General features: G+C 39.6%; 1 protein-coding gene across 1 annotated transcript; it reads left to right on the plus strand.

Moving 5' to 3' along the window:
- Positions 1-273: 273 nt before the first annotated feature.
- Positions 274-16,670, plus strand: LOC117410417 (akirin-2-like). The gene is made up of 5 exons (XM_034016939.3): positions 274-845; positions 3,395-3,538; positions 14,253-14,402; positions 15,223-15,294; positions 16,009-16,670. The coding sequence occupies exons 1-5, from the start codon at positions 665-667 to the stop codon at positions 16,017-16,019; spliced, it is 558 nt and encodes a 185-aa protein (XP_033872830.1). The 5' UTR covers positions 274-664; the 3' UTR covers positions 16,020-16,670.
- The last annotated feature ends 1,806 nt before the right edge of the window (positions 16,671-18,476 follow it).

Consider the following 18,476-nt stretch of genomic DNA (forward strand, 5'->3'; position numbering starts at 1 on the left):
TGAACACCTGCCACCAAATAATGTTTCAGTCTTATTGCGAAAAAACATCTGACACGAATCCAACGCTTTCTGTGACACAGTCTTCCTATCGATAGTATTGGTAAACTTCTCAATTGCTGTATTCAAATCTACGTGACCGCTCTTAAACATACTAATGCGGGCATTTAAATCGAATCTCGGAAAACGCTTTTTGTCTAGTTACGGGAAATGTAGTCTTTCGTACTGTGCATGCCTATACAACTGATGACTAGAAAAACTACAAGTCCCTCTGGACAACGGGCTCTTGCGCCTGCTCAGTAGTGAGTTGCAGAAGCTTGACGTTATTGTTGACGCCATGTCGATTGCAAGGGGAAGTAAACGCGAGTATTGAAGAAAGGTTTCAGTTTAAATCCGTCTTCATCGGTCGTTGTTGTATGTCCTACAGCAAGAAGAACCACAGCTAGCAAATCTACGGCGTTTGACTGTCAACAGCATTTCAGTAGTAGGAGACGAAGGCCTGTATAAAGGCGAGAAAAACCCTACAATCTTGCTTGAAAACAGAACTCTCCCGAGAGAAGTTTGAGGAAAGACACAGGAGAGGCTCATTTTTTTCCAGCTACGAAACTGAGTTCACGTCGTTCTCCTTTTTTTTCGCCTTTGTTCTGGTTGTTAATATCTTTACATCATGGCTTGTGGTGCCACTTTAAAAAGGACTATGGATTTCGACCCGCTCATGAGCCAGGCGTCCCCGAAAAGGAGGAGATGCGCCCCAATGTCGTCCCCGTCAGCTTCCACTTCATCCCCGCAGAAATATCTGCGTATGGAGCCATCTCCGTTCGGAGAGGTGTCGTCCAGACTCACAACAGGTGTGTACTAAGAGCTTTGTAAAAATACATCTTGAAAATAAAACAAAAGCAATTGAAACTCTTAAGATGAACAACAAAAGGTCCTTTGAACGGTATCTTTCCTTCTCGCCTTTGGTGCAGTCGGGGCGTTTTCCGTTCCAATACCTGCAGTTGAACAATCACATATGATTTCGGGGGGGGGGGGTTGGGGGTGCGTGTTTGAAAGAGGGAAGGTTTCGGTACTTTAAAGATTGTGTTTTGAAAAAGGGGAACAGTAACTATTAAACACAAGGCAGACGTATCCAGGCTGAGGCCCAGTGTGGCCTGAAATTGAAAAGGGTGTCCAGTTTCATTTCTTTTTTTTTTTGTTTTGGCCTACACGATGCTAAGAGTACTGCAAAAGGATATTAAAAAATAATGCTTCATAAATAAGTGCGTTCGTTGTTTGGCAAAGTAGGAATAAACGCTTGGCGCATAAAGGTCTTTAAACACGGGATATATATATATATATATATATATATATATATATATATATATAATATGGTGTTATGCGAAATAGAACAGTTGTTCAAGTACCGGTAAATGGCTCCGTATCTTTGAAAGTACGATGGGTTTATGTCTCAACATGGCCACGCTAGAAATGTGACGATTCGGATTAATGTATATTGTAAATATGGCGGAAGAGCATTTTGGAGATAGGGCTTTGTTGGGGTGGGGGTGTAGAGCCATTTTCACAACCAGTTGGAATCGGCCCACCGCTTAGCTGTTTATTTTAAGAAATATTAATAGGATTGCAAGTAACATTAAACACTCTTTCACAACTTGCTCCTATGTTTGAGATTCTGGATCTTAAAATGTTTATATATATATATATATATATATATATATATATATATATATATATGAGACAAGCTCTTGATTTTGAAACTTAAGAATAATCGGTTGTCTAAGGTGATTGTTGCAGCAATCGATTACATTTCTTAAAATAAATACCGGTACAGTTGCTAGGCTGTTTCAAAACCAACAATTAAGCAATTTGCGACATTTGTGTTTTGCAGGAGTATTTAAGGGACTAAAATGGTGTTTGTAGCATTTAAAATGGAGGTTTGTATTTGGGGGTTGGGGGTTGAAATGAGCTTGGATCATGTATCCAAATCGCCAGTTGGTTGTCCCTGGTGTATGATTTTGATTCAGTCATTTACAGTACATTTTGCAGACTGTAAATTTAAAACCGTTGTGCAGTACCAGCTGGAATGTGGATCACACTGTGGGCCCTCATTAGAAAGTTTGTGCAATCCAGACACTTTTTTTGTTTAAATGTGTGTGGTTTTTTTGTAAACTTTTTTTTATGCCTTTTGCTTTAACAGATAATAACACCAAACCAAAAGACAATAAACAACAATAAAACAATAGGTATTTGGACCAATGCACATATAAGCAAAACCATTACATACCATAGGAATTGTAGTACAATAACATGTTTAACATTTCCAAAAAGAGGAACACAGCAAAAGTCAAAGAGAAGATAAAACCTGTATTTGTCCACTTTTTTTTTTTTTTTTTAAACTAAGAATCAGAGAGCCGTAGGTCCTCCAACATCTTGCCCCAGATCCTTTCAAATTGAGCTATTTTGTTTTTACCTTCTGCCAAGCACATTTTTCAATGTTTAAATAGTAAAGCATTAAGTTAACATTGCTGGCTTTTAGGAGCAGAGCTTGACTTCCAGTTTTGCAGGATTGGCTTCTTTAAAACAATTGAAGATAATAACATCACTATCCAGCCAAAAGGATGCCTCAGGTTAGAGTCATGAATTGAATCATGGAGCAGGCAGAGGGAGAGGATCAAATGTAAAGTGGAGGACAGCCAGTTTGATTGCTGTTTTGATTCAGATTTCCATTCCGTTGTCTGCTTACTATGTGCATTAGTTGTGTTTGGTGGTAAAAGTGAACTTCTGAATTCTTGTCCAACTAGAACCCTGCTGTGACACGTCAACCCTTCTTTCAGTGTTTACTTGAGTATTGTGAACATGACCATATGTGTCATTCTTTGGTTAAATGAAAAGGTTGATGGCCCTTACTGCTACCAGTTAATGTGTCTGCTTTCTGTAAAATCCAGCCCAATGCACTATTCTATTCAGACCACAGGTGAAGGAGACGCTGTGTAAGGAAGAACTTTGTTCATCCTACCTTTTGTAGGTTACATTTAATTATCTTTAAACCACTGTTGTGTGGCTGCTTAACCAGTTAGAAGTGGTTTGCAATGGACTGCAAAAGGGGGACATTTAAAGAGCTGAAGTGTGTTTGCATTGTACTATCTTCAGGTTTTTCTTTTTTTTTTGTCAGCCCACAGTGCAGAATTGTCTATGGAAAGCTTTCCTTTTTATACCACATGTAGATTAACATTTCCACAGTTTGTTTGTGGTCAAACAGTCCTGGATGTGTGTGTGAATCGTAACTTGTACTAACCCGCTTTTCTTGTATCACAATCTGTCACAATGAGCCACTTATTTTTACTTAAAATGCATTAAGATTAGACCAACTTTATCTAAAACTCCCATCCTTCTCTTTCAGAACAAATCCTCTACAACATAAAACAGGAGTATAAGCGCATGCAGAAGAGGAGACACTTGGAGAGCAGCTTCCAGCAGACAGAAGCTTGCTGTTCCACTGATGCACAGCCTCCTGCCTCCATTCTCGGTGGATCCACTCTGCCAGGTAAATCCAACAAAATGCATGAGATGCATCTAGTGGTTTATGACTATCTAGTCAGAATGTATTGGTGGCTGATGGTGGCTTCTTTATGCACTATGACACCTAAATTTGACTAGCTTTGTAAATCTGTGCTCCAAGTTTTCATGTTGTATTTCAGTGACTTGATACAAAAGGTAAGAGGATGTCCTTCCGTCCTGCTGTGAGATATTCGCATAACCTTTTGGGAAGAAATGTCAATTTGTTTAATTGTAATATCAACTCTGACCCCTTTCTGCTAATGGGTTGTAATAAATCAGACTTTTAGGCACTACATGCTACTGTGTTCTTCTGTGTCACTAAACTAGGTGAACTGTCTGCTTTGTCGTTGTATCCATTTCAGAAATGTATGCCTGGGAATCTTTAAAATGTTCACCTGTAGTAAACTTTTTTTTTTTGTTTAAATGATGAACTGTGACTGGCAAACTAGTGGGTTGTTGCAGTTTTAGAATGGGATCCGAATTCTTTTTTGGCCGTTCTTATGCCTCACCAGCAGGGCGAGAAATAACCAATGGTTCTGGCAGCATCAGCTGGCCCGTTCTGATGCAATTCAATTTAATTCTGTCTAATCTTGTCCTGCGAGAGTGACTCTATCATAATTATTATTATAGTTACTGTTGCAATTTTTTTTACTGTGCACATCCCAGCACTAAGCCATGAGAAAGACGTACTGTATCATTGGTTAATGAAGGGCAAACAGGGAGGGACGCTATTAGACTGAGCTGAATATGACCGCGCTTCCAGGAATTCAATCGCACGTGTTCTCTGGGAGTGTCATTGGTTTTTCCGTCTCTGAACCGCATGCCAACTCAAATGTTTAAAAAGGAAGAAGAGCTGTCTAAAGCAGCAGCGAAGTGTTCTAGAATTTACCTGATCAGGTAAGCAATAGGTGCACAACAATTCGTCCCCGACAATAATAATGTTAATGTGAACTTACAGTTGTCCAGTACTGTTCATCGTGTGATGCAGAACACTCGCCATTGCCATTGCCATCTCCCAAAGCAGACACTGCAGACTGAACAACTCAATTGACCACTATTGTTATTACACTCCAGCCATGGGTGAATCTTCAGCCAGTTTGCCTGTTTTGTTGTTTTTATGAAGCTGCCTTGGTGCCCTTGGGTTGGATTTATGTTTTGCCTTTTTGCCCCCTAGAACTGCCTTTGTGCCCCTGAATCTTCACGCCCAACAAAGGCAGCATTGCCTTGCCCTTCATGACCTTAACTTCATACTCTGCACCAGTGATGCAGGTCCTTGCTGGAGGATGGATAGAATGGGGGTGGATGTATGTCCCAACCATACATCTGATTTGTGTGTCTGAGGAAGTGCTCATCCTATTGAATGAAATGTGCCAAAGACCATCTTTAGATCAGGTCATTGATACTGTCTGAATATAGTCTGTCACACTTGTATTAACATGTCTAGAGACATGTCAACCTAGTTTGTTAAATGTTTGATGATGATTATTATTATTATTATTATTATTTAGCAGACGCCTTTATCCAAGGCGACTTACAGACTAGGGTGTGTGAACTATGCATCAGCTGCAGAGTCACTTACAACTACATCTCACCTGAAAGACGGAGCACAAGGAGGTTAAGTGACTTGCTCAGGGTCACACAATGAGTCAGTGGCTGAGGGGGGATTTGAACCGGGGACCTCCTGGTTACAAGTCCTTTTCTTTAACCACTGGACCACACAGCCTCCTCCTAGTTTGTTAAATTTGCAGACAACACAAAATTAGGAGGAGTGGCCAACACTGTTACAGCAGCAAAGGTCATTCAAAATGATCTAGACAGCATTCAGAACTGGGCAGACACATGGCAAATGACATTTAATAGAGAAAAAGTGTAAAGTATTGCATGCAGGCAATAAAAATGTGCATTATAAATATCATATGGGAGATACTGAAATTGAAGAAGGGAACTATGAAAACGACCTAGGAGTTTATGTTGACTCAGAAATGTCTTCATATAGACAATGTGGGGAAGTTATAAAAAAGGCCAACAAGATGCTCGGATATATTGTGAGAAGTGTTGAATTTAAATCAAGGGAAGTAATGTCAAAACTTTACAATGCATTAGTAAGACCTCACCTAGAATATTGTGTTCAGTTCTGGTCACCTCGTTACAAAAAGGATATTAGTGCTGTAGAAAGAGTGCAAAGAAGAGCAACCAGAATATCCTGGGTTTAAAAGGCATGTCGTATGCAGACAGGCTAAAATAATTGAATTTATTCAGTCTTGAACAAAGAAGACTATGCGGCGATCCGATTCAAACATTCAAAATCCTAAAAGGTATAGACAATGTCGACCCAGGGGACTTTTTTGACTTGAAAAAAGAAACAAGGACCAGGTGTCACAAATGGAGATTAGATAAAAGGGCATTCAGAACAGAAGATAGGAGGCACTTTTTTACATAGAGAATTGTGAGGGTCTGGAACCAACTCCCCAGTAATGTTGTTGAAGCTGACACCCTGGGATCCTTCAGGAAGCTGCTTGATGAGATTCTGGGATCGATAGGCTACTAACAACCAAACAAGCAAGATGGGCTGAATGGCCTCCTCTCGTTTGTAAACTTTCTTATGTTCTTATTGATTTGCAGAATATTGTAAATGGAGGCTGTCCATGCAACTGTGCCTCCTCTAGATATAGGAATATAAATCTAGAAAATTGCTGTTGTGTTGATGGAACTTGCCAACGATCACCTTTTAGTACACGTTTTTGGGTGAAGCAATCTGATGGTGTATAGGGGCTGTGTCACACTTCTATTCTTACATGTCTAGAGAAGTGCTTATTTCAAAGTGGTCTGGACATTTTCAGGTTATCTGTCTAGGGCAGGGGTTTTCAAACTTGTCTTGAAACTGTACCCCTTCTGTCAGGAGGTTTCAACTAAAGTACCCTTTACTATTTTCACTCACTGAATGCAGTAAAAGGCAGACTAATCAGATTTTACCCCCCCCCCCCCCCCCCCCCCCGTTTTATATAATATATACTGATGCACAATGAAGAGGCAGCAGTCTTAAGTTTTACAGTGGAGACACGGTCACGAATCCCAGCAGTGAATGCTCCTTGTGTAAGTGGTGAATTATACAGTAACAGTAGTGCAGTCCGGGATTGATGCTGGCTGAATATTCTATGAATTATAAGGGTGACAGTTAATAGACAGACAGCTACAACACGACAAAAACTCATGGTTACTTTTGGCTTTTACCGTCCTTTTACAGGTCTTTCACAACCATAACAAAGGAACAGATCGCTCGGCCACATTCCCTCATATACTTTCAGTCATGTCCCCTTCGGTAGTGTGTTCAGTCATGTCTCCTCTAATCCATGACTGACACATCGCCTACCGCAGTAAGGCGCTAACGTCTAGTATTGTGGCTTCGCCCCCTTTTTGGATGGCCTACTTCTGACTGACCCTGGAATGAACTGCCAAACCATGTAGTCTGGGGCACTCTGTTCCTGTTATACAGCGCCCTCGCAGGTCAGGAGGGAGATTGTTGACTAAAATATATTCGCTCTCTGTCACAGGCACATACATAATGTTATTTACATTTGAAACGGTGAGCTCATAGGTTTGTTGATTGTTTTGAGTAGTATTGTTCCTTGGGATAACAAAATAGTGAGCTCAAGTCATGTGATTGCATGAAAATGCCAGATGTTCAGTGTTTGGTATTTGAGTTATTTTAAAATTGCCAAAATGAGTTGATTTAAGAATCTGTATAAAAAGCCATGATTTTAATTAACGCAAGAACAGCAAAAAATCCGACCATGCCTTAATTGAGTAATGAAGATCACCTGGTTGCTATCGGCATGTTTGAAGGCAGCCTGTCTGTGAGAGAAGTTACCCGGAGAATGAGATGTTCTGTTTCAACTGTAACAACCAGACTTAAGGACACAAGCCAAAACTAACTGATTTCAAAAAACAGATAATTAAAGACTGATTGACAGCGAATAATGTGACCAAAAGTTTGTGGGTAAGAGTGTTTTAGTCTTCAGTAACCTTTTTACAGTGGCAAAAAACTGTAGAACAGTACAATGTCAATACAAAGGAAGCAAAATATGCCTTCAACATTGCTCTAAGAAACCTCATAGCACAATAAAATGCATAGTGTATACACTGATAAATATTTTGGAAATGAAACAGCAAGTAATACAGCAGACCACTCAAAATGACCCTGTTAACCCTGGATATTGCTGGTAAGAACGGTACACAAAACAGTTTGAAACACAATCAAAAAGTATTAACAAAAAGAAAACCAGTCCATGTAAATTAATGCAGTTACAAAGTTCCTTCTTGCAGAACAAAAAAACGATGAACAAGACAAAGTCAATCGTGCTTCGAGACGAAACAAACTTGCAAAAAAACATTTTCCAAAGAAAAATAAAGTATCAAAACAAAAGCCCATTGTACTATAAAAAACAATTGTAATCCAGCATTGTCCAGCACAAAAAAGGAAAAGTCTAACAGACCGTCTCACCCCTTCCTGCCGTGTGTCCGAGGACCGGCTGCGCGTTATTCCTGGGTTGCAAATCGATCTCCGTTTTTCTTCAGTTTCAAATCATCCATATTTATAAAACGAACAGCATTCCAGAGCTGTATGCTTGACAGTTAGCTCAGTACTACTTCAGAAAGAATGTTACATCGTTTCTAGATAAGCTTAAATAATTTAAAAAGCAAAAAAGAAACCGCAACAAACTCTAGCCGTTTCCCGCTTCCTGCAAACCCAGCTCAGCTCTCCTTTCAGGCCATCGCCACCATTTCTCATAATACTCTCTTTATCAATGAAACCCAGTTGGCTTTAATTAAAACAATTACCGTAACTGGCATAATAGAAGAGCCTTCACATAGAAAAAATAAATACAATGAACCCTGATAAATCCCCCTCAAGCCTGGACAACTAAGCCAAACGGGAGATAAGTTAATAAATAAGGCAGAGAAGAACAAATTATTTTAACCTGGCCAGGTTTAATCCATTCTAATTAAAGAACAGATAATGATGTATTTTTAACATCATTTATGTGGTGGTCGCCACACAACAATGAGCAGATTAGTCCAGAGAAACCAGGAAACCGGCTCTGTGCCTTCCAGGGCGTGGCCTGTCCCTCAGAGGTTCACCACACCGGCCCAGGACCATCACATCCGACTGATCCATCTGCGTAATTGTTTTCAGACTGCAGTGGCTACAGCACGAGAAATTCCAGGAAGAAATAACCCGCACATCAGCAGAATGACTGTAGCTCGCCGTCTGCATGAATGATGTGCAGGCCATAGGCCGGATTTGATTCGGAGTACGTTCAGGGGTAACATGTTGATAGCTGAGGGATGAAATCGCCATCTGCTGTGGGCAAGAGAACATCTGAGGTGGCGGCAGAGCGAGTGGTGGTTTTATTCACTGATGAATGCTGTTTTGCCCTTGAAGACAACATGTGTGGAGATGTCGTGGTGAGTGTTTTGCTGATTGTGTTGTTCAAGCCAACCAGTGGGGTGGTGGAAGTGTGATGTGGGGAGGAATCTCCTTTAACACAAGAACACCTTTGGTGCAGATTGAGGGCAACCTTACTGCTCAGCGATACATTGACCAAGTCTTTGAGGCAACAGTTTTTCCGTTCCTGCAAGCCAGTCCAGAGGGGTTGATTTTCCAGCAAGACAATTATTTTTTATATATTTCTTAGCAGTCACCCTTACCCAGGGTGACTTGGTCGTAAACAAAAAATACATTCCAAGAATCACAGTACAAGTATTAATACAATTAAGAGCAAAATAAAAGTGACTTCAGTTCTAGTAAGTACAAGTATATGACAAAATACAATTCAATATCGGAGCAGATTAGTGTCAGTGATAGTTGCATCAGGACCACACAGTGCTAGGATTACAATTGCACGACTTCAAGAAAACAATGTGGAGGTCTTGCCATGGCCAGCTTTTTCTCCTGACCGGAGTCCACCAGAACATCTGTGGGACTAAATTGCCAGTGCCATCCACAGGAGACAACCACGACCAGCCAACCTTCGCCAGCTGGCTGCAGCTGCATAGGAACATCCCACAGGAGTCTAACCAGAGGCTGATCGGGTCTATGTGTCAACTCTGCCAGGATTGTGTTAATGCTCAGGGAGGTCATACCTGATACTAACTTTGTAATGTTTTCATTTAAACAGTGTGTCACGTTTCATACTGAAAACCTATCGGTGTTTTTGTTCACATTTTGTTTGATATCTGTGTTTAAAACATTTGATTAAATCCATTAACCTGGACTGTGACGTTTCTTTTGTGCGTCAATATATAATTTTGCAAAACAGTTTGGGACGGACAAGCTGCTGGTTTAGGACAGAATACCAAACTGTAGGCTTAATTCTTAAAACTTGCACAGAATTAAGATGGTGTTTAGGAATCTTTTTTTGGAAACACCCATATTCAGTTTCTGTTGGACAAAGTTATAATACAAAATAGTCTGCCCTCTAAATGCTTCATGTTACTTCCCATCAACATAATTGTGCCATTTTAAAATGTTTACAATATCAAAAACAGTAACCTCAAGATAAAACTATAAGTAACTAACATTTTTTAAAGCCAGCATAAAAAATTATCCGAAGGGATTCTGTATAACTTTCTGCCACTTTTGCAAGCAAGAAATGTATCCATTTCAAACACTGAAAACAAATTCAACCAGTTGCTATTGCTGTTACTAAAATGCAGCCGTGCCTAATAAATGAAACAAAAACCATCAAAGTATGAGTACTGTAATTATGTATGTTTACCAGAGCCTTTATACTTCTAAAAAAAAAATGCAGAACCATTGTGCTTCACTGGTTGACAACAGCAAAGTTCATGAGCAGTTCAGAGGGCTCCCCATAGGCAGAATTGCCAGATGCCCGCTTCACCCACCAATTATATCTCTCTATATATATATATTTCTCTCTCTCTCTCTCTCTCTCAAGATAGATAGTTAGATAGATATATCGGACCTGGTCCGACATTGCAATTTTCCCATTCCGGTCCAACGTCGGACCCTGTCCGACATCATCAAAGAGACGCAAAAAACAGGTCTCTAGTCATTTTTTCTCCGGAAAAAGCCAAGAAAAACATTCAATGGCCGAGTGAGACTGATAGGAGCCGGAAAAAAAAAGGGGCGTATCTCATGAATACTGATGGCCCCGACACCACATAGATAACACGGACATAAACAAACAAGATAGCTGCTTCCGCATCCAGCGCTCAAAGAACATCACAGACATTTTCAGAGCTTTTTTTTTTTTTTGATATTGTAGTAATAAAATAACGACTTGGATCGCATTATTCAGGAGTTTGGTGATAAAACGAGTGATCAAGAGATGATTTTTCGGTATGTACTATTAAGAGGTATTTGAAAAATATAGAGAACAAGGGGTGGGGCGGGGCTGGAGATGCAGTACTGAATGTTCTGTTGATATGCAGTGCCTTTTAAACCTGTTCTACTGTGGGGGGAAAAAAAAAATACTTTTAAACAGCGCGTCTAAAATAAACTGCGTGTGAAAATAAATTGGACCTGACGCGCTGAATAAATGGACCGCTAAGGGTTAATAGATGATAGGGTTCAAATTACCCGGGGGGTTGGGTAGGTTGAACCCCCTCACCTAAAACTCGGAACCCCCCTTGCTAATTGGATGGGACAGTCCCTAAATGTAAAGATCAAGTCCCAGTCCCAGGCTAACTGACTCCGGGACGAAATTTTGGCCAGGATAACTAGACACAGTGCAATCTTATCGTTTAGTGCCACAGTCAAACCATAGCATAGCTGTTTAGAGCAAATCCCCGACCCTGCAGCATCACTTGGCAATGCCTTACATAGCCCCAGAGTGATTGACACATTTGTACAACCAATCTGGGATATAAACTACAGTCTCTCTGTCCTGTGACTTGTTACGCTCACACATGTTGTTGTTATTATTATTAATTATTATTAAGTTCTTAGCAGACGCCCTTATTCAGGGCGACTTACAAGTTCCCCAACGACCTGACACTGATCTGCTTTGGCAACAGCAAATAAAAAAATAAAAAAATTGTAGAATATTTTAATTAAGCTAGACAGATTTGACTTTGTTTGTGAAATGGCTCCCTCTAAAAGTTGAAGTGACAGCACTGACAGTGATACGCTGGTAAAGGATTTTAAATATTAAACATAGAGTATAAAATATGTAAATATACAACACCCCTTCTCATCTCCCTGGGGGAAAAAAAGGCAGCTGTCTGGCAGCTGTAAACAGATTTTTTCTTAAGACCCGTATTCTGTTTCTGTATTTTCTTTGTATTTTTGTTTGCTTGGTTACTAGTTTTAAGATATTTAATTTTGCAAGGCTTGGAAACAAAATGTTATATTTGGACCCCCCACCAAAATGTTTAAATTGTATCCTGCTTATATATGAGACTGTGTACAGTATTTCATGGCAGTGTGTATAAAAACTGAAAGAACGTCAAGAAAACTCAGAATTCCACAAAGCAGCAGTAATAGTTGGCAATGATTTTGTATCTGTGATGCAACAAACTAAAACGCCTGCACATCAGGAGCTGAATTCCGCTTATAGAGAAAGAGTGGAAAAAACAGGCAGAAGCTATTTTTATATTTGAGTAACTCCCAAGTATTGCTTATTATAGTTGTACTCTTAGTATGTTACTTAAATGTGTGTCTTAGTGTGTTCCAGACTGCACTGAAAGAAACATTTCCTTAAAGTATGTTATACAGACGTGCTCAAATTTGTTGGTACCCCTCCACAAAAAACGAAGAATGCACAATTTTCTCTGAAATAACTTGAAACTGACTAAAGTAATTGGCATCCACCATTGTTTATTCCATATTTAATAGAAATCAGACTTTGCTTTTGATTTTTTATTCAACATAATATTGTAAATAATAAAACAAATGAAAATGGCATGGACACAAATGATGGGACCGCTAACCTAATATTTTGTTGCACAACCTTTAGAGGCAATCACTGCAATCAAACGTTTTCTGTAGCTCTCAATGAGACTTCTGCACCTGTTAACAGGTAGTTTGGCCCACTCTTCCTGAGCAAACTGCTCCAGCTGTCTCAGGTTTGATGGGTGCCTTCTCCAGACTGCAAGTTTCAGCTCTTTCCATAGATGTTCGATAGAATTCAGATCAGGACTCATAGAAGGCCACTTCAGAATAGTCCAATGTTTTGTTCTTATCCATTCTTGGGTGCTTTTAGCTGTGTGTTTTGGGTCATTATCCTGTTGGAGGACCCATGACCTGCGACTGAGACAGAGCTTCCTGACACTGGGCAGTACGTTTCGCTCCAGAATGCCTTGATAGTCTTGAGATTTCATTGTGCCCTGCACAGATTCAAGGCACCCTGTGCCAGGCGCAGCAAAGCAGCCCCAAAACACAACCGAGCCTCCTCCATGTTTCACTGTAGGTATGGTGTTCTTTTCTTTGAAAGCTTCATTTTTTCGTCTGTGAACATAGAGCTGATGTGACTTGCCAAAAAGCTCCAGTTTTGACTCATCTGTCCAAAGGACATTCTCCCAGAAGGATTGTGGCTTGTCAATATGCATTTTAGCAAATTCCAGTTTGGCTTTTTTATGTTTTTCTTTCAAAAGTGGAGTCCTCCTGGGTCTTCTTCCATGGAGCCCACTTTCGCTCAAAAAGCGACGGATGGTGCGATCAGAAACTGACGTACCTTCACCTTGGAGTTCAGCTTGTATCTCTTTGGCAGTTATCCTTGGTTCTTTTTCTACCATTCGCACTATCCTTCTGTTCAATCTGGGGTCGATTTTCCTCTTGCGGCCACGCCCAGGGAGGTTGGCTACAGTTCCATGGACCTTAAACTTCTTAATATTTGCAACTGTTGTCACAGGAACATCAAGATGCTTGGAGATGGTCTTGTAGCCTTTACCATGCTTGTCTATTATTTTCTTTCTGATCTCCTCAGACAACTCTCTCCTTTGCTTTCTCTGGTCCATGTTCAGTGTGGTGCACACAATGATACCAAACAGCACCGTGACTACTTTTCTCCATTTAAATAGGCTGAATGACTGATTACAAGATTTGAGACATGTGTGATACTAATTAAAGAAACTAATTAGTTTGAAATCACTATAATCCAATTTATGATCTTTTGTAAGGGGTACCAACAAATGTGTCCAGGCCATTTTAGAATATCTTTGTAGAATAAGCAATAATTCATCTCTTTTCACAGCTTCTTTGCTTTATTCTATGACATACCAAAGGCATGCAAGTATACATGATAAAATAGCTTTTAATTTCATCACTTTTCAGGAGGAATGAAGCATTATTTCAATGATCTGTAAGGGTACCAACAAATTTGAGCACGTCTGTAAATTGGTTGAGGCGAGGTGGGGTCACAGGGAACCTTTTGTGTATCTTGAATTTAGTAAACCCGTCAAGCTACAAGACTAGATCCGCCCCTGTTAATCACTAATTGATAGGCCTGTGATAAAATCAAAATCCTACAAGTTGTATTCTACTTCATGTGTGTTGTGCGACGGGGAGGGGGCACACAGGAGGGAAGTGCGGAAGTCCTGCGGACCCCCTATGACCCTTGAGTACCCCCGGTTGAAAACCTCTGTTCTAGGGGATAAATGAAGGCATCTAACCATGTCAAAATGATACTTTTTCATACTTACTGATTTGTTAAATTGTCTATCTTTTTCCCTTTTAGGCACATCATCAGGGCCATTATCACCCGCTAAAAAAGAACAGCCTTTATTTACTTTAAGACAAGTTGGAATGATTTGTGAACGATTATTAAAAGAGCGTGAAGACAAAATTCGAGAGGAGTATGACGAGATTTTGACAACAAAACTGGCAGGTAAGCAAGCTTTTTGGTGCGTTTCATTTTGGTAACAATAAGACCAGTCTGGAAATTTCAGAGCAAACCTGTGCCAGAACTGTACGTTCTGGACTGTGAAGACATAACTCTAAATGTGTGCATCTATATCTGTATGATAACACATTGTCCTGTGGGCATAACTACACCTTTTAAAATGAAACGTTCAGAATAACACGGTTCTGTTTCTGTAGTATTGTATGTCCGAATACTGTTGGCACCAAATAAATCTTGCTGTTTGTCAATTCAAGGGAAAGTAGCTTAAGTTTATACTTTTGTGTTTTGGATGGATAAAACTTGCATTCTGTATACTGTAAAGCCATAAATATTTAAGTCTTATGCGTTCGTGTATGGGGGTGGGGGAGGGAACGCAAACATCTGGCACGAATATCACATTCCACTATCAATACATACTTCATATATTGCAACAGGTCGCCAACATTTCTGGAGCAAAATTTGTGGGTGTGATTCTCCAAATATTTTGGTCCCAAATATTTATGGCTTTACAGTATTGGCTGGCAATATTGATTGTTTTAACCAGTTATGTTGCATATACAGGGGATGGACAGAGCCACCTGTTAAGAATTGGTCCGAATCCTAGGTGTGATTTGGAGTACAGTACTATATAGGTTATTCCAAATTGACATGAGCGAAATACTTAAGTCTAATCTGAAAACTAGACAAAGTGCATGTGTAAAAGTACTGTTTGACATTCCTACCCAGTGACATTTTTTTTAAATAATTTTTTTAGCACTTGCCAGATTCCTCTGCAGAGTCTTATTCAATTGTTATATCTTTTTAGAGCAGTATGATGCATTTGTGAAATTTACACATGACCAGCTAATGCGACGGTTTGGAGAACAACCCTCCAGTTGTAAGTACCAGTTTTGTTACTTTGTGTGTTCACCTTGTGACCTTGACTTTCATCCATGATTTTGTAAATCTTTCCTCACTCTGGAAATACAAATAATGTTGTCTTTTTTGAAGTGTTTCAGTAATTTATTTTTATTATTGCCTCCAACATTTTAAAAAGTGCACATTTTTCAAATTGAACTGCTTTCCTGTCAGAGGCACTGTGATTCGCTAACCCAATACAAGACTGTTGAATCTGCACTGAACTATGATTGAAAATGTTCATGGAGGGCTGTAGTTCAACTGCACACATTGCCTATCCGCCACAGAGGTGTGCTATGCTAGCACAGGTGTGCTTTGGTCTTGCTACCCCCCCTATCTGTTACAGAGGTGTGCTATGGTCTTGCAGTTCTTATTAAAAGGAAGTTATTTTGAGGCATCTACAGTACATTGCTCACCTTGTTTTTCCACACTTTTTTTTTATTTTATTCTCACTACTACATTTTAAAACCACTCTTAAATGCCATTTATTTGGTTGTATTTTCAGCAGTTTAGTCTTTGTAACGTTGGTGACCCATGAACCTCCCAGTTTTACACTACAATATAATTCCAAGGTGTTTCAGCTACAGTGTTCTGTAGTAACTGTAGCTGCCTCTTAATGTTTTGAATGTAATGTTTGGTTTGTGTAAGTTTTTAAACTTGATTTACAGTTTTTCATGTCTTTTCTCCCTCACAGATGTCTCCTGAAAGAGACCCTGCTTGTATTGTTCTGCCAGTTCTCTTGATTGCTGCAAGCTGGGCGTTGTTTGACTCTCAGCAGTGCCATATTTCCCCTGTGGGCACACACGGGCTGTTTCAAGCTTTTGTCAGTGGTAACCACTTTTTCTTCAGCAACTGGTTTTGGAGTGCTCCCTGATGTTAAACTGTGTATATGGACCTCTGCTACTATTACTCTACCAGTGGCCTCCTATGTTTCATTTGCTGTATAAAGATTGATTAGGCTTTTTTCAGATTCCTCTTACAAAAACAGCTGGCATTCCAGACTGTGCCCTTCATTGATCTTGTGTATGATAAAAGCAGTGTAGAATGCCAAGTCATTGTGCAAATCGATCCTATGTATTTAGACCGGGAAAGGGATGGGGGTTGGAGGACAAATGGATAATTCCTTGTGTTGCAGGTGCCTGATCTTATTTTGGACTTGGATTAAGGATGGCATTTTTGTGTCCCAGGACATTTATGAGTTTCACTATAGGTTAACTGATTTACATTTTTTTAAATTTATTTATTCTAGCATACTTTAACATATTTTTTATTTTCTCTGCATTTTTTTTTGACTGTAATTGTTTACTACCCATGTAGCGTAATTGACTTCAGTTGAAATAAAATGTTTACATCTGATTGTGTTCCAAGTCTTTATTTTTTATTTTTTAGGGGGGGTGGAGGGGTTGTAAACTAAAGCCATTGGGTTAGGAGAAGACCTCACTGAAATCCTGTACAGGCCTCTTGGATCTTGATCCGATCCTGCAGCGTGCTGGAAGAATGCCTGCTGTTGGAGGCTTGCTATGCAGATATGATATATCTACACAGTTCAGCTGCAGAGTGCTCTCTGTGAAATGGCATGATCTCTCCTTGTGATTCACCATTCAAAGATATTTCCTATAACAAACAGTATTGGCCTGGAGTCCTTTGCAAACAAAATGAAATCTTCCCACTTGAAACCTGCTGACGGCCTTCTTTAGCACAAGTTATTCAGTGTCGTACTCTGGGGGTATGTGGATGGACCTTGCCATATTTACATGTATTTAGATTTTGTCAGTAATGCCGTGATGGTGTATCAACAAGTAATTCAACAACAGTAATTTAGTTATGAATAGAAATACTTTGAGGTAATTGATATTTTTGCATATACTTCTCAAAGATTTTTTAACGGTTAGAATCCCCTGCTATCCCATTAACATAACCTCATCTGATCAGGTTTTATAGCAAAACCCTCATTTTGTTAATATGTGAACATAAGGTATGTATTGGCAGTTTCCTGCACTTGATAATCCCAGTTTGAATTCTATATCATAACTGTAAACAAAGAATTAACTCCTTGTCCACAGACTAAAGCAAGTAAAAACACTATGCTAAAACACCTTACACTTTTCTATAGCAAATGACATTTAATAGAGAAGTGTAAGGTACTGCGCGCAGGCAATAAAAATGTGCATTATAAATACCGTATGGGAGATAATGAAATTGAAGAAGAAATCTATGAGAAAGACCTAGGAGTTTATGTTGACTCAGAAATGTCTTCATCTAAACAATGTGGGGAAGCTATAAAAAAGGCCAACAAGATGCTCGGATATATTGTGAAAAGTGTTTAAATCAAGGGAAGTAATGTTAATACTTTACAATGCATTAGTAAGACCTCATTTAGAATATTGTGTTCACTTCTGGTCACCTCGTTACAAAAAGGATATTGCTGCTCTAGAAAGAGTGCAAAGAAGAGCGCCCAGAATTACCCCGTGTTTAAAAGGCATGTCGTATGCAGACAGGCTAAAATAATTGAATCTATTCAGTCTTGAACAAAGAAAACTACGCGGCAAGCTGATTCATGCATTGAAAATTCTAAAAGGTATTGAAAAAAGAAACAAGGACCAGGGGTCACAAATGGAGATTAGATAAAGGGGCATTCAGAACAGAAAATAGGCAGTTTTTTACACAGATAATTGTGAAGGTCTGGAACCAACTACCCAGTAATGTTGTTGAAGCTGACACCCTGTGATCCTTCAAAAAGCTGCTTGATGAGATTCTGGGATCAATAAGCTACTAAAAACCAAACGAGCAAGATGGGCTGAATGGCCTCCTCTCGTTTGTAAACTTTTTTTATGTTCTTATGTCTTGCTTACTCTACTTGAGGAGGGAAGGGGGTATTTAACTTATGGCTGTAATTAGCAAAAACACAGATTTAAACGTCCAGGAAAGTAGTGCTTGTTGTTTCATTTTGAAATTGCCCGTGCTTCTTTTGAAATGTGCTTTACCGTTGTCTGGGTGCATTTGTCGGTACAGCCATTGTACCAGCACACTGCTTATAGGAGCACCTATGATTGCATTGAACGCATGGTCGAGTGATTGCAATCTTCTGTTTAAAAGTCGGATGTTGGGTTGAGTGGTCAGTTTGTAACTCAGGTTCTACTGTGTTAATAATTGGGATAATGG

This window comes from Acipenser ruthenus, chromosome 6, assembly GCF_902713425.1.
Source record: "Acipenser ruthenus chromosome 6, fAciRut3.2 maternal haplotype, whole genome shotgun sequence".
In the NCBI taxonomy this organism is placed as follows: Eukaryota; Metazoa; Chordata; class Actinopteri; order Acipenseriformes; family Acipenseridae; genus Acipenser; species Acipenser ruthenus.

Coding starts and splice junctions, on each gene's coding strand:
- LOC117410417 (XM_034016939.3), top strand. CDS start 665: ATGGCTTGTGGTGCCACTTTAAAAAGGACTATGGATTTCGACCCGCTC. Junction 846..3,394: donor GTCGTCCAGACTCACAACAG/GTGTGTACTAAG, acceptor CTTCTCTTTCAG/AACAAATCCTCTACAACATA. Junction 14,403..15,222: donor TTTGACAACAAAACTGGCAG/GTAAGCAAGCTT, acceptor ATATCTTTTTAG/AGCAGTATGATGCATTTGTG.